The sequence below is a fragment of the Lissotriton vulgaris genome, chromosome 7 (assembly GCF_964263255.1).
Source record: "Lissotriton vulgaris chromosome 7, aLisVul1.2, whole genome shotgun sequence".
Lineage (NCBI taxonomy): Eukaryota > Metazoa > Chordata > Amphibia > Caudata > Salamandridae > Lissotriton > Lissotriton vulgaris.
The window spans coordinates 481,847,486-481,862,595 of NC_141695.1; the positions used below are offsets into that span (position 1 = coordinate 481,847,486).

Below are 15,110 nucleotides of genomic sequence, written 5' to 3' on the forward strand. Positions count from 1 at the left end.
TGACGAGCATACATGTTGTATACAAAGGATCCTTCAACATTGTTAGCTAATGTTTGCAAATGAGTTTGTGTATGTGCAAAACATATTTCGAAGGCTACTATATTTTTTGCTTTTCGCTGCATAATACGTTGCTTTAATCATCTAATAATTACTTCATTCACAAAGTCAATGCTTGGAATAGTGTTCAGGAAGAAATGAATGTTAAATTAGACACACAAAGGTTTTGAGTATCCATTCAACTGAATGAAGATTTTGGTAATCAAGGGAATATTATAGACATCTAGGGCCTGATTTATATAATGGCAGTAAGCATACACCATCGCAATGAAAACAAAGTATCCTTACCTCCAAAATAATCATCCACCTGCGGAATTTATAAGCAGGCATACCATAGTGTGACAACGGAGGGGACAGGGAAATTTCTTTGACTGCCCGATGGAATAAGGGCCATCGGAGAATTGGTTATATGTTAATTTAGATGGGCAGAAATATAGCCACTTTTACTGTCAGTAAACCCTGCCGACGATAGGCATTAAAATACCAGAAAGGTCTCCCTCACCATGGAAGATGACTTCTGTGGCGATGGGGGCGTTGTGTTTTTTTATATTCGAAAACAAAAAAAAACACTTTAGGGTTTCTTTTAGAAAATAGCAAACTTTTGAAACTGTTCAGTACAACTCTGTCATATTTGATGGAGCTTTACGGCAAAGTTCCAATTCATTCACAAGAACCATCTTTATGGAAGTTCCAGTGAATGGTAGAAATGTCCGTCCGGCTGACGGACGTTTCCAAATTTGGCAGGTGGCTACTCCACGGAATTGTTTACTCAGTGGCCCTGATGCAGTACAATCTGTCTGCCAAGTTACAAATCAGCCTACCAGTCTGAAAATATATGAATGCCTATTGAAGAATATGACATTTTTACAGGCAATGTTTGAAGTCTGAAGGCAGCCATTCTACTCTAAACTCCAAACGTATTACTGACCAGTTATTTTTGCATTATTCTCTTACAAGCTAGGACTGATAACAGAAAACCTCCAGAGGGATATAGGGGATTAGCGCAAGACATTAATCGCGTATTTTCATCATTACATTTATCTAGAAATCCCCATTGGTGAAATAGTATTGTAGAAAAGTAACTTTAATTGATATGAAAATATTTGTATGGTAGTGGAACACATTACCATGGAAAGCAAAATACCAAACTATAAATTTTGGGTCTGATATACAAAAGGAAACTAATCATAAAGGTACTTTGCGTGCACTATCTTTATAAGTGTGGAGTCTTCACACATAAAGATATAGGACTGTCCAATCTTTTTATGTGGGGATACTCCACATTGCGCATAAAATAAGTATTTGAATACGTTTGTTAATAAAAGTGTATGTTTCCCTTTGTGAATTAGGCCCAAAGTGGCTAAAATACAGAACTTCTGAGTATTTTGCGTTTATCATCCATACACCTATCGAGTGCAGTGTTTCATGATGAAGTAACTAAGGTTCTGGTTTAGAGCTGTATGTTAATGAGAAGTTTGTCCTAATTCTGGAGACATTGTTAGATCGGGGGAGCAGGTGGAATTTTCACATCACACTGGACCAGTGACGCCAACGGCAGAGCACATTTTTGGCTGTGGATTCTCCTCAGAATATATGAAACTTCCTGACAAAATGAAAGGACTGTACTTTAAGACACAACACCCTACTGTATAGCACACCTTAGGAATGCTAAAATAAAAAAAAAACTTTACTGTGTATAAGTCAGACCAGATGAGGATCCCACTCATTTTGTTCTTAATCATATTTTGTATCTTTTGTATGGAAACCTACCTTGCAGAATTCCCAGCGCTGCATAGACTCCTACACGCTTACTTGTATGTTGTTGGGTGCCATTTATTATCGGTTCATTAGTCCAGTCACTGAGCCACACATTAGCACCAATCGCTGCAGCATTCTGGCAGCAATATAGTAAACATATGAATGCCGAAACTATCAAGCCCACTGCCTTTATGTACTGCCAGAACACGATCATCTTTACCTGTAAAAAAAAAAGGCATAGTTTGTACGTTACGAGTAAAGGAAAAGTGCTGAAAATATGCAAATTGGCATAAGTTGCTTCTCAAGTTCTTCCCTCGGACTGGATACACAAAGGGGTCGATTACGATCTCGCTAGGAAAGCAATCCCACCGAATCGGGTTATGAATGCTTTCTGAACGATTCGTAGTTTGGGAGTCCTACCAACCAATTACAATTTGTCCGGATGCTTACGGACTCGGTTCGACCAGACTCCCATTGTCAACTATGGTAGCCTGTGTGCCGAACGAGAACACAGGCTCCCATTGAAACAAGGGGTGGTTGGGGAAAACACTGTGCTTGGTCTGGAAGGGTGGTCCAATCTGGAGGACCACGGGTGGCCCCCAAAGACCGATTCCCACAGCTGTTTCATCTCGGTCAGACTGATTTGGAACAGCTGTTAGAATCAGCCATCGCCCTTGCTTGCTCGGAAACAGAGTTCATTGAGCTGTAAGATTCGACTCCGAATAGCTTGACTGGTTTGAATGCTTTTTGGAACAGATTCGGACAGCTCGTACGGTTTCCGGGCATCGTACTCGCTTGTTCAGAACAGGGTACGATTTGGTCAGAAACAAGGGCTCGGGAACAGCTTTGAGCTCGCCGAATTCTATTTGGAGCCCTTCCAAAGCGAGATTGTAATCTGGCCGAAAGTATTTCATACGTTAAGTACATATATGCTGCTTGTGATTTGCTATCCTGGTTTGGTGTTACAGGATTTTTTGACAGTACTATGTTCATCACTTACATGGGCTACTGGTGTGCCTGGGTAACTGGCTGAGCAGAGTGGTGTCTTCTGTCGATGGGTTTAGCCTCTAATTTCTTTTTGTTCTGCAAATCTTCAAGATACGTGACTGTGTGCTCAGTAGAGCTCTTCACATACAATTTAGAGCGCACTGTGCTTTATTTGTGCTGGTGGCTGTAGAGGTTTGTGACATGCAGAAATGTTTGGGACCCAAGACTTATTTTTTATCAGACGATGACCAGAGAAAAGGCAAACATGGAAAAGACATGAGGAAGACAATGACAGGAAAAAAGTAATAAACGGTAAATCATTACTAAAAAAAAACCTGCAAGAGTGAGCGAAAGAGGTTGGAAGTGTGGGCTGGTGGTGAAATAACTAGATAATTCTTCTAGCTTTCAAGCACAGCATTCAGCAGAACCACAAATATGTTTCTAAGAAACTTGTTGGGCTGCTGCATGCAAACTCCAGATTACACTGATGGAGGCTGGTCCTCTTAAACTTAAGGTTTAAAATTCAGGCTACAGCTTTGCTATCCAAGGAACCAAGTACATATCTGTGGGATCAGCAGCACAGGATTCATTGAGATGAGGATGTAGGATCTGGAATCCTGCTATCTGAACAATAGAGAGAACATGTGGCCATACAGTATGGCTCGGGGGAAGTGCAGTCACTGTCACAAGCATCACTGAAAGATGTTACTGTCTGGAGGACTTTGCAATGCGATAGGACATTAGATCTTAGACTTTCCAAGTCCACCACTGTAGCTAATATTTTGCTAATCTTTCAACCAGTTGATGTCTTATGATTCCTGCTTTACCAAAACTGTCTACAGTTCAATCCAAAGCTGGACACAAATCCTGTTGGCGCCAGATTTTGGTTTACAAGTTGGGCAAAATATGTGAATGCATTTATGGTCCTTTCCCCCCGCACAAATTCCTCCAGGTGTTATCTGGTGGTCTCTTCATGAGGAAGACAGGTTGGACAGTGGACTTAACCAACACCAATGCTTTTTCACTTTATGACCAGTAATACTCAGAAATGGGAAGTAAAGCCAGTCTCTGATAATACTTTACCCAGCTTGTAATGAAAATTCCCACTAGGCGATTTTACCACATAATCATTTTGACGAGTTTAGAATTAGGCCCCAGTATTTTTCTACTGTCAAGTGCTTTTGATGTAAAAAACCATAATGAAAATTTGAAAATGAAAATGTGGCAAGCCAGTTGCTTTATTGGAATTATTTGTAGAGATAATTGACATGTTAAGCCACCCTTCAAAGTATCTTGCTGCAAAATCCATCTTAAATTTTACTAGTCATAGATACAGCAGAAAAATGCAATAATTCACAGTAGGAAGTTGGCTCTGTATATACTATACCAAAGTAAGGTATGGTGTGCACAGAGCCCATTGGATCACCAGAGGTATAGCACAGGCTAAAGAAGAAAATACCTAACTCTCTTTTGTGGTAGAGAGGTTGTACAGGCAGGCTTATCAGAGGGTAGTGTTAAGCATTTGTTGATACACACTCAGGCAAGAAGTAATGTCAAACACTCAAAGACTGAACCCAGACCAATTGATTGTATAAAAAGTCGTTACTTTGTTATTTTTATTGCTAGAACCAGGATTTACTTAGCAGCAGTTAAGTGATACTTTCAAAACAATAATACTTTTCAAAATACGGTGTTTACTGGTTTTGTAGAAGCATACAAGTAACCTTGTAGGAGATAAAATGGGTTGTAAACTCTTTAGAATGCTTGTAATTACTTCAGATTACTTTCTAGTTACTTTTCTAACTGCAAAACAAACCAATAACACAGTTTAGGCACTGCAGCACATCAGTAAGCAGGACAGCTGATTTAGAGACACTAATTGCACTACAAGGCAGAGTCAACACTTAATACATTTTTCAGAGAAAACACACACCATGCAAACCTATGACGAAAATGATGATAGCAATTGCAGGTAAGTAAAATGCAAGGGTGTCTGAGGATATCAGGTTTTTCCTTACCGGGCAAGTCGCGGTTGAGGGTGGCCGTCGTGAAGAGGCTACAGGCGTCAACACTGGACCTTGGAGGTGACAACCCTCAATGGTTTGTAGGTCAGGACCACTGGGGAACCACTTCAGAACTGGTAAGCCCTCTGGACATGGGTCGTGGATGGCAGGTACATAGTTTCAGGTGCAGGGTTTCTTGATTTCACAAGCTCTTGATCGTCTTTTGTGGACAGTGCTGCTGTCTACAGAAGTCTCAAGGTTTTATTGAAGCAGGGGATCAGTCCTCAACACGTCTGGAGGTGGCTGATCCTTTTTGGGGCAGTCTTTTTCTCCGCAGTGGGGTTTGAAGCTGCAGGCAGGCCGGTAAGGCTGGGGTCAAGTCAGTGTCGCCTGGATTCTTCACTGCTGCACCGTCTTTGGGTTCCAGTCTTGGTATGTCATGAATGCTGATGAGCTGGGTTCAGGGGTGCCCCTAAATACTGTATTTAGGGGTGTTACTGGGGTAGCAAGGTAGAAGTCAATGGGATACTGACCTTAGTGTGACCACACCCTTTGTGTGCTCACCCCACGTAGGGGAGAGGGCACAATCCCTGACCCTGATTGGAGGGCACGGAAGAGTAGGCTTCACCTCACCTCCCCCACAAGAGGGGCAGGGTTGGCAGAGGTGGACACAACTTCTGGGCTGTCCTGATTTTCCCGCCTTTCTTCCTGCCGAAATGGGGGTGAAGACAATAAGGGGCCGGCTCCTGCTAGCAGGAGAGGCTTGGGCCATGTGCCAAAGGCGAAAAGGCCTTTAAAGCTCCCCTGGCACAAATGGCTCTTCCTGAACTGGGGGAGGTGAGAACACTGCTGCTCAGAAAGGGCTCTGTTTCTAGGCCTTGGGAGTGAAGGTTCCCACCCCAGCAGTCCAGAAACCTGTCTCGTAGTGGCAGGCTGGTGTTCACCAGTCAGAAACCCACCAGCGGTTGTTTTGGTTTAGGAGTCCCCTCTAGAAGGGGCCCCTGAGGGCATGGGATAATAAATCTGACACTGGGTGCAGTGCAGGCTTATTATTCTGAGATGTGTGATACCAAACATCCCAGGATTCAGTAAAGCCATTATGGTGCTAGGAAACTCCTTATGGCCAGTTTCTCGACCATATACCCACTATGGCTTTCTTGTGCACTTATAATATCAGCTGAAGGTACTGTACCCCCCTGACCCTGTGGTTCCTGCTGCCCTTGTGCCGCCTGCTGACCCTGCGCCACCTGCTGCCCCTGCGCCTCCTGCTGTCCCTGTGCTGCCTGCTTTCCCTGAGGCTGCCTGCTGCCCTTATGCTGTGAGTTTTCCAACCGGCATTGCATTGGTGGTGTGCACAGGGGCAGATACCTGCACTTGGGCCTCTTAGCAGGAAAACCTATGGAGGCCACCGCACAATCATGCAGTGGATGCTTGCAATGGGTGCACTGCCAATTCAATGCTGGTTGAATGCCCAGTGCCAGGACCCCTGGCCCTCACGCCACCCGCCAGCACACCGCCAAGAAACTCCTGGACTCCAAAACAACAGCTGCATCTCCTTATCCCCACGATCCACCAAAGGACCTTTCACTTGCGAACACCTATCCTGCAACACAACCCAGGAAAGATCCTTACCCACTCCTGCCCACAAGACCAATAACACCCAGCAGCCCCTCCATTGTATCCTTCTCATCACCAGCTCACTCTGCAAACGCTCCACATAAATCTGGGACATCATCCCCACCCTCTCCACGGACTTTGCCTTCATCACTGAAACGTGGATCAACTCCACCACAAACCCTGACATCACCACTGCCACTCCCAAAGGGTACAAGATGACACACCTTGACCATGCCAACAAACAAAGCAGAGGCATTGCTATCATCATCTTCAAGGAAACCATCGGATGCACCATCACCAATGACGACTCCACACCTCTCATTAAACACCTCAACTTCCTACTACAAACAGATGGGAAAACCACAAAAAAGAGGCACCCTTACTACAGACCCCCAGGAATCCAAGCAACATTCTGCAAACCATCCCCGACCTCATCGTACCCCTAGCAATCAACGCTCACCACTAAGTCCTACTCAGCGACGTCAACTTCCACATCTATGAACCCAACAACGTCAACTCCAACGCCCTCCTGGAGAACATGAGCAACATCGGCCTCACCCAATTGGTCATCAAACCCAATGAGAAAGACGAACATGCACTTGACCCCATTTTCTCCTCCAGCGACTGAATCAAATTCAACCACACCACAGAACACACCTGGACTGGCCACACCATAGTACACTTCTCCATCACCAGCACCCAGCACACCATCACCAGGTGTCAGATCGCCCACCGGGGCTGGATCAAGGTCACCTAAACTCAGTAGTCACATGTGCTCACCACCTCCTAACCTGAGGCCTCAACAGACCTCAGTCGGACCGTCTAGAACTATGCTGGCTGGATCACTGACAACGCTAATAGAGTCGCCCCACTGAAACCTACAAAATCCAGCAAGATCCACTAACAGGACAGCTGGTACGCCCCAGAAGTCAGACCACCAAGCGCAACTCCCAACAACTCAAGAAATTATGGCATACCACCAAGAACCCCATCGACAGAGCAGCTCACAAAACAGCCCTCTGCATCTATCACAAGGACATCAAAGAAGCCAAGAAAGCAGCTATCACCACCCAATTCAACTCCGCAGCCAACCACACAAAGGAACTCCACCAAACAGTCAAGGAATTCTCCTGCCCGACAGCCATAGAGAACACCATCCACACCTCCCAACAACTCTGTGACACCCTCTCAGACTGATTCCACAGCAAAATCACCAACATCTACAACAATTTCAACATCAAACCCGCCGTCCTCGATGGCCTCAACAAACCAGCAAACACCAGCCAAGCCATCACCACCTAGTCGCCACTTACCGCCCTGACGACCATCATGCCTTCCATCCCATCCAGGGTGCCCTCTGAACCCTGCCCCCATCACCTCTACAGCCTCGCAATCTACCCAATCAACACGCAACTCACCAGCATCCTCAACACCTCGATCTCCTCAGCAACCTCCCGGACAGATGGAAACATCAAAAGATCAAACTCCTCCTAAAGAAAGCTATTGGTGACCCCAATGAGCTCAGAAATTACCATCCAATTTCCCTGCTCCCCTACCCGGACAACGTTCCTGGAACAATACCATCTACTTTCAATCAGGATCCATTGCCAACCACAGCACTGAGCCCACACTGATTGTCGCATGGCTCACATCAGAACACTCCTTGTCCATGTAGGAACTGTGGCCCTGATCCTCCCCGGCCTCTCAGCAGCATTCAATACAGTCTTCCACAACACCCTCATCAACAGCCTCCACAACAGAGCCGTACAACAAGACGCCATCAAGTGGATCTACTATTTCCTCACAAGATCGACACAGAGCATCCAACTGTCTCCCTTCACCTCTGCACCCAACGACATTATATGTGGTGTACCATAAGGATCATCCTAAAGCCCTACTGTAGGAAGCTGGCTCTGTATATACTGTACCAAAATGAGGTTTATTGTGCACAAAGTCCAGTGGAACCCCAAAGGTAGGAAGAGGTAAAAGTAGATAGCACCTTACTCTCTATTTGTGGTGGTCTGAGCGAGCAGTAAGGCTGTATCAGAGGGTAGTGTTAAGCATTTGTTGTACACATCCCATGCTGCTCCACCCATCCTGTTTCACGGGCACTTCAGTGATGCTTTAATCATCCTGTGGGATGAATGAGGAATCAGTGTTGACTTTCTCTTCCACCTTCACTGGTGCTCCAAGTTGCTGTTTTCCTCTTGCAACACTGGTGCTTCAAAGGAGTAATCCTGAATCACTGATAATGCTTACTCCTAATGACATGACTGCTTACTCAAAGAAACGTTTCTCTTTATTGACAGCTCAGTGGACTCTTTTATTGCAAAACGAGACTCAAATACGTCGGGCAAGGATGTTAAATAACGTATGTATGCTTGGTGAGACTGGAAGCCTAAATGGCACCGCAGAAATCACATTTTGAGCTAGTGCCCCATTGAAAGATGGCAGAAGGCCAGAGGAAAAGGCAAGGTACTTTATTCAGGTATATAAAAGAGAACCCTGGAACACCCAGCTTCACTAGTATCTGCCACATTAAGTGGAACATTGTCAGCTTGACATCCTAGAACTGAAATTTAGTTTACACCATTTTCATTAATAGGCAAAGAAAATACATCTTACCCGGCCTGTTTCTGCAGTTTCTGCCTGGATGAGTTTTTCATTGTCTACTTTTTTCACAATCTGAGATTCAGATGGCTTCTTTTCACAGATCCTCCTCCTTGTGGACATCACATGGGGGTTTTCCCCATCGGCAGATATGACACTAATCTGCCTGTAATAAAGTTGTTGTGTTACATCAATGTGTCACTTGTCATAAAATAAATACACATTTTCCTTGAAAACTAATCTTTTTTTCATTTGAAATGCACAATAAATTATACATTGAAGAACATATATTCAGCATACAAGAAACATTGTATTGTATTAGAGGACAGAAGACAAAGCAACCACAGATCCTGGCGAGAAAACTCTGCTGAAGACATAACAATCACTGACTAAGCAATCAACAGTGCAGAGAAGTAGTTAAGAGGCAAGTAGGAAGTGGAGACAACATATTAACATTAACATACACTGCAAACGTATTTAAATGCTCTACATTATGAATGGAATCACTAAGTGTGACTATAAAGCTCATTACACTCCTGTGCCTCCAACATATTAACTACGAATGCATCATCAACGCAAGCAGATGAGGAGATAAGAATAGTAAATCTCTGAACTTCCCTATATATACTTACTTTTACAATATGTTATTATGGAGTCTATATATGCGTAAGTTAATAATAGTGACTTTGGAACGTTTATAATAACCCTACGGGTGTGGGTGGAATGATCATTTGGTTGTCTGCTTCAAATAAAGGGACATTTATCATACTGAGAAGTGGTTATCCTATGGAATAAGCAGAAAAAGCAGCAAGATAGAAAGGCTTGGACCCACAGAATTAACATAGAATGCAACATAAACATAAACAGAGAAAGGGTCATCATCTTCCTCATCAGTCCTTCACAGGTTCACCAATCTTTCAGCAAAAAATGTTGATGACCTTGCCCAGCTTATCATCGGTAAATTCAAATGGCAAAGTAATGGTCTAAAGAGGTACATTTATACAAACAAGCATATGACACTCTTTATGGCACTGGAGGTAAGACTACATCCTTGAAACCACAATCATGTGTAGGAGGCTACAAACCCTAACAATAAAGAAGAAATATCATGCAGATCACATTTTTCAATCAAACAATATTTAGATGAGAAATTGCAGAAGAATTGGTAGTAACTAACTCTAAAGCGATGACATTAGAATCACAGAGCATCCAATTTGACAGATGTTTTCAATGTTTGGGCAACTGCCTTGAAAATTGACTGATTCTGAAGAAGGTGGGATAGCCTGCCATGAAGTTGTTTAAGAAAAAAGTTAATGCTCCTCTATACATGGCCAGGATCAGATTGAGTTAATGCCCTCTATATTAAAAAAAATCCATGATTAGAAAATAATTATCCATTGCAGACACACATCTTAAATGCCTTTCCTGACCAAATTTCTCGTAAGAGCTGCAACCATTTATAACAAGCATTTGCAATGCAATCGGTCACGCCTAGCCATGCAGTATACTATCGCATATTACAGAAATGCACTGTGTGGCTGTAGTTCTGGCATTAAACATGGTATTTGAGCTGTTGGGGTGGTTTGAAGATTAATACATTAAATCATTGATACACTGTAACTAAATATATAAATAAGTGGAGCCTACAAATAAGTTTGTGAACGTTTACGGAAATTAACATGTATGCTCTGCAGCGTTTGAGGTGCACACAGGAAGAGAAAAGCAGACATTGTTAGAGCAGGGGGCATGCTGTGGGAAAGAGATGTGTAATAGGAGAGAGAAGGGGGTGAAAGATGGGAGTAGAAATACAACAAGAGCAAGAGAGTGATCACAAAAAATTAAAAATAAATTAAACATGGTGATTGCAGAAATGTAAATGCAGTGTGCTGGTGGATAATTTAAAATGCTGCTACTTAGTCGTGACATGCTTTTTCTGTGCAGCCCAAAAATAATAATGGTGTCCCCCCAGTTGGTGGGACATATGAACAATGCCCCTTTGTAAACATACAGTGTGTGGTGAAATAAAGTAATACAATGATTACCAGGAAACCTCAGTAACGAACACAAGCTTTACAATGCAATTGGTCTCTCATTTGTGAAAGTCAGGGCTAATTGCATTGTAAATGACAACGTTTTAAGGTCTTGCATAGGCAGCGCATGCGCTGCCTCAACGAGGCATCAAGTAGTCAGTATTAGTGGTGAACCCATTGCGTTTATATTTGTTTTTTAGCTTGCCATCGGTTAAATCTGGCATTGCTCTTTTTATGTAGCTCATTCAATGGCTGATGGTCTGAAACGTCACTTCCGTTTTGCTTCCGTTTCGCAGGAAGCAGCACCGCCCAACTACAGTTTAGTTCTGCTGCTCAGCGTTATCTACTCATTTAAGGACTACTTCCTTGTTTATTTTCCACCGCCGTTCACCACTAGCTGCCAAGTTTGGAAGTGTTGGCTTTTTAGTTTCCTGTTCCCGTCACCCTCCCATTGGCCGTGTTGTCCATCCTCCCGCCCCCTTTCCTGTTGTCCATGTCCCTGTTCCCTTTGTTTCCGCCCCCTCCCGCTGTCCGTTGTCTTGCAGCTTGTGGCAGCCATGGAGGCACGCGCTTGTTATAATTTTACATTATTGTCAGCAAGCTGCTCAGGTGTGAGTTTCATTCACTGTTTTTACTTTTAAAGCTACTATGTTGGCAATTCAAAATAGAGAATCTAATGTGCATCTCTTCTGTTTAGTTACGGGGCTTATCCTTCCCAGCCGGGGCAGGGGTATTCGCAACAAGCCAACCACAGTATGGCCAGCAGAGCTACGGCTGTTATGGACAGTATGCTGACAGGCAGTCAAGCTACGTACTACAACCGAGTAGGTACGGATCATCTTATGGGCAAGCACAAACACAGCAGACACAACAAACCTCTAAGTATGTAGAGTCTTTATTTCAGTTTTGAATTGGTTGATTTTAAAATGTCTGTGTTTACCCAATGGGCAGGTTCAAAATACATCTTCTCCCCCTTTCCTAGTGTCGATTTTTTCTGACTATCTGAAACTGGCACATAGTTCATTTAGGGGGTGGGGAGTGGATATATTTGTTTTAAACATGGTAATTGGTGACAAAGCAAATCACTCATGTATGGAGTAATTTAATGTTGAAGTCTCAATTTGGGATTGATTACAACATCCCGAGAGGTGCTAGTCCTCCATGGCAGAAGTCCATGGCCGCACCCCCCTTTCTCCTCCTCCTCCTGTTGCTCCTACTTTCCACGCCCCTCCTCCTCCTCCTCATTCATGTCTCTTGCTGACTACTCTCAGCCCTCCCATCAGGACCCCATATCTCTCTCTGACCTGCTCTGTCTTATACTCCCCCACCCCTCGCCCCCCCTTCCTTCAGCACCATGTGTTTTTGTGGACTTTTTCTACATTCTCGCGTTCTCTCCCAACCTTCCTGTGAGCTCACGCTCTGCTCCCAAAACCTCCTTGTTTTCCATTAAGAATCATTTAACTTTTATTTTTTATGCCACTGTTTATTTACAAGCATTATTGGCCTCGCAGGGGTTTGGTAATATTGCCAAGGCTTCTCAGATTCCACAGTATTGGCAGCGGTTTACACACGATCCTGCTAGTGGGTTTCATCATACGAGTTGTTTTGCTGCTTCTCCTTTCAGTCCAGCTTTGATCTTGAATGCACTCCCTGTGCTGGGCATTGGCTCTGAGCGACCAGCAGCTCTCTGGGACATTCCCACGGAAGTGGTCCCCCTTGCTCCCCTTTCTTCTGTTTTCAACCTCTTACCATGTTCCTTTCAGCACTCTCCTCTCTCCAGTGTCATAACGAAAAATGATGCCCCCCAACCAATGCAGAATGTGAAGAGGGTTTATGAGGCTCCCAGCTTGGGCAGGATGTGGCCCCACTGAAGGGTTTGGGAGCACCTGAAGGAGTGATCCCCCCGCACCTCAGGTTTTACAGGGGCCTCCGTTACGTCCCTCCTCTCTTCCTTCCTTCTGTTTTGTTATGTCTTACTCCCTCTTGTTTTCTGTTCCTATTCTCTCTCTCCCTCTCCACATTTATCTTCTCTCCTACATTCCATGCCTCTCTCTTTTCCCTTACTTCACCCTGTACCTTTACACTGCTCTTGCTGCCTGTCAGGCCTTCTCTGCAGCTTCTCCGGCAAGTGGGCAGAACTGGGTAGTTTCACCCTTGATAACCCTGCCATTTCACCTCCCTGTCCTTTGTCCCAGTCTGCTGATCACTGAACGTGGTTAGCAAACACTCTCAAGGTTTTCTTCACTCCCTAGTGGCTGGTGGGGCTCAGGAGTCAACAATTCCCTGATAAAGGTGGTTAACTTGTTCTGGATTCAGGTACGAAATAATTGAGGCACAATTGTTATGGTTTTACTGATTTGTTTATATAAAAAAACAGAAAATAACCTGTTAGCTTGTATGTATTTTTTTTTAACTGAATATGCAACAAGCATTTGCAATGCAATATGTCTCGCATTTGTGAGAGATGGAGCTTTTGGCATTGTAAATGACAATGCCTTTTATTTATGTGTTTTGAAAACCTTACGACAAGCAGGGCTAGCAGAAACTGTGCCTCTTTATACTTGTAGTGTATGCTTACCAGAAGCCAGGCTGTCGGTAAAAGAGACGCAGTTACTGCCAGTCTTGCTTGTCGTAAAGAATTTGTGTTTACACACCACATTACAGGTTTTTCAAATTACATAAATTAAAGACATTGGCATTTATGGACATGCCTCAATTTTGATCAAAATACAAACATACCCTTCTGGATCTCAAAAACGCTTCCCTGCGTGCGTGAAATTCACAGAATAAAATGCACACATGCAAACTTATTCACAGGCTGCAAAATATCTTCAATAGGTCAGATCAAGTGCCCTACGTCATGTTTTACCACCTTTAATAAGCATTGGCATAGCCAATAGGTCTCGCCTTTGAGAACCTTATAACTGTTCTGTTGAAAGCAGGGTAAATAAAGCATTAAACAAAACCAAAGCAAAGCAGGATGCAACATATGAAGTTCAGCATTCAATCATCAATGCATTTGAGCTCCAGGACTCAAGTGAGAGCTGCGTGGAAACAAGAGCAAACCCATTAGTGACACCAGAGTAATGTACTCTCACTAGTGGATCCATAGCGGTGGATCCCTGTCGTCACGGGACCCAAGGTATTGAACTTTACAGTTTAGGAGGAGTCGAATACTGACCTCCGAGACCAGTGTTTCACTAATCCAGCAAGAGGATGGGGGCCAGGAACAAATGGGAGATCACATAAAAATGAATGAACTCCAAGTCCTATTGCTTCCTGTTGTCATGGGAACCCTGTTACTAAAAGGACAGCACCCTGAAGCAACCCAAAGGAGAAGCAAGGTGTTTTCTAAAAACAACTGCATCAGGAGGCTGTGGTCACACCATAGATGCTGATATCAGTCTCCGAAGCCGTGGATCCTTTCCTAGCACTAACCAGTAAAACAAAGAGTGAACTTACCAAGCGGTGTGAGAGGGGCTTGGGAGCTGCCATTTTGAATGTGCTGCCATTTGCCACACTGAAGAAGCGTGTGTGCGTAAACTGAAGCCAGACCCGCACGTGCTGATGCCAGCTCAGGACAGGGTCAGTTCACAGCCTGCCAGGGACCATCAGATTGCCCTTCTGGTGACGTGTTTTTCCTGGCACAATACTTGGTATTTGCAATCTCCTGGCTGGAGACGCAACTGTCCACATAGGGCTTTGAAGTTGGTGCCCTGCGTTTTTTTCATTCTGTAAAACGGTATCATTACAAACACTCAGTTTTGAAACCGGGGACGAATCCAGATGTTTGCTTTCAAGCTAGATCTCTGCAGCTCATTCGGACATATGGTTTGTGTTAGTCGTGCAACTGAAACAAAAACATTTTAATGGTTGGTCTCCGAGTATTTTTAAGTTGATGTGCAACTTTGCTGGGAAGCTATTTAAGTGGCGGTATCAGTTGCTTTTCGGCAGGCTGCCAGCTCCGAGGGCCATTTCTAAGGAGACCTGGTGGATTTCAGAAATGTGGAAGTGGACCTGACGTATAACGTGGTGTCTGCGGAAACAA

General features: G+C 44.0%; 1 protein-coding gene across 1 annotated transcript in view; it reads right to left on the reverse strand.

The window, feature by feature from the left end:
* Positions 1 to 15,110, reverse strand: part of ABCC3 (ATP binding cassette subfamily C member 3) — a 624,389-nt gene that overhangs the window by 120,212 nt on the left and 489,067 nt on the right. The window contains exons 21-22 of the mRNA XM_086930544.1: positions 9,048 to 9,198; positions 1,828 to 2,035 (exon numbers count right to left, since the gene is read on the reverse strand). Coding sequence (XP_086786670.1) covers positions 1,828 to 2,035; positions 9,048 to 9,198 — 359 coding nt within the window. The remainder of the gene's footprint in view (positions 1 to 1,827; positions 2,036 to 9,047; positions 9,199 to 15,110) is intronic.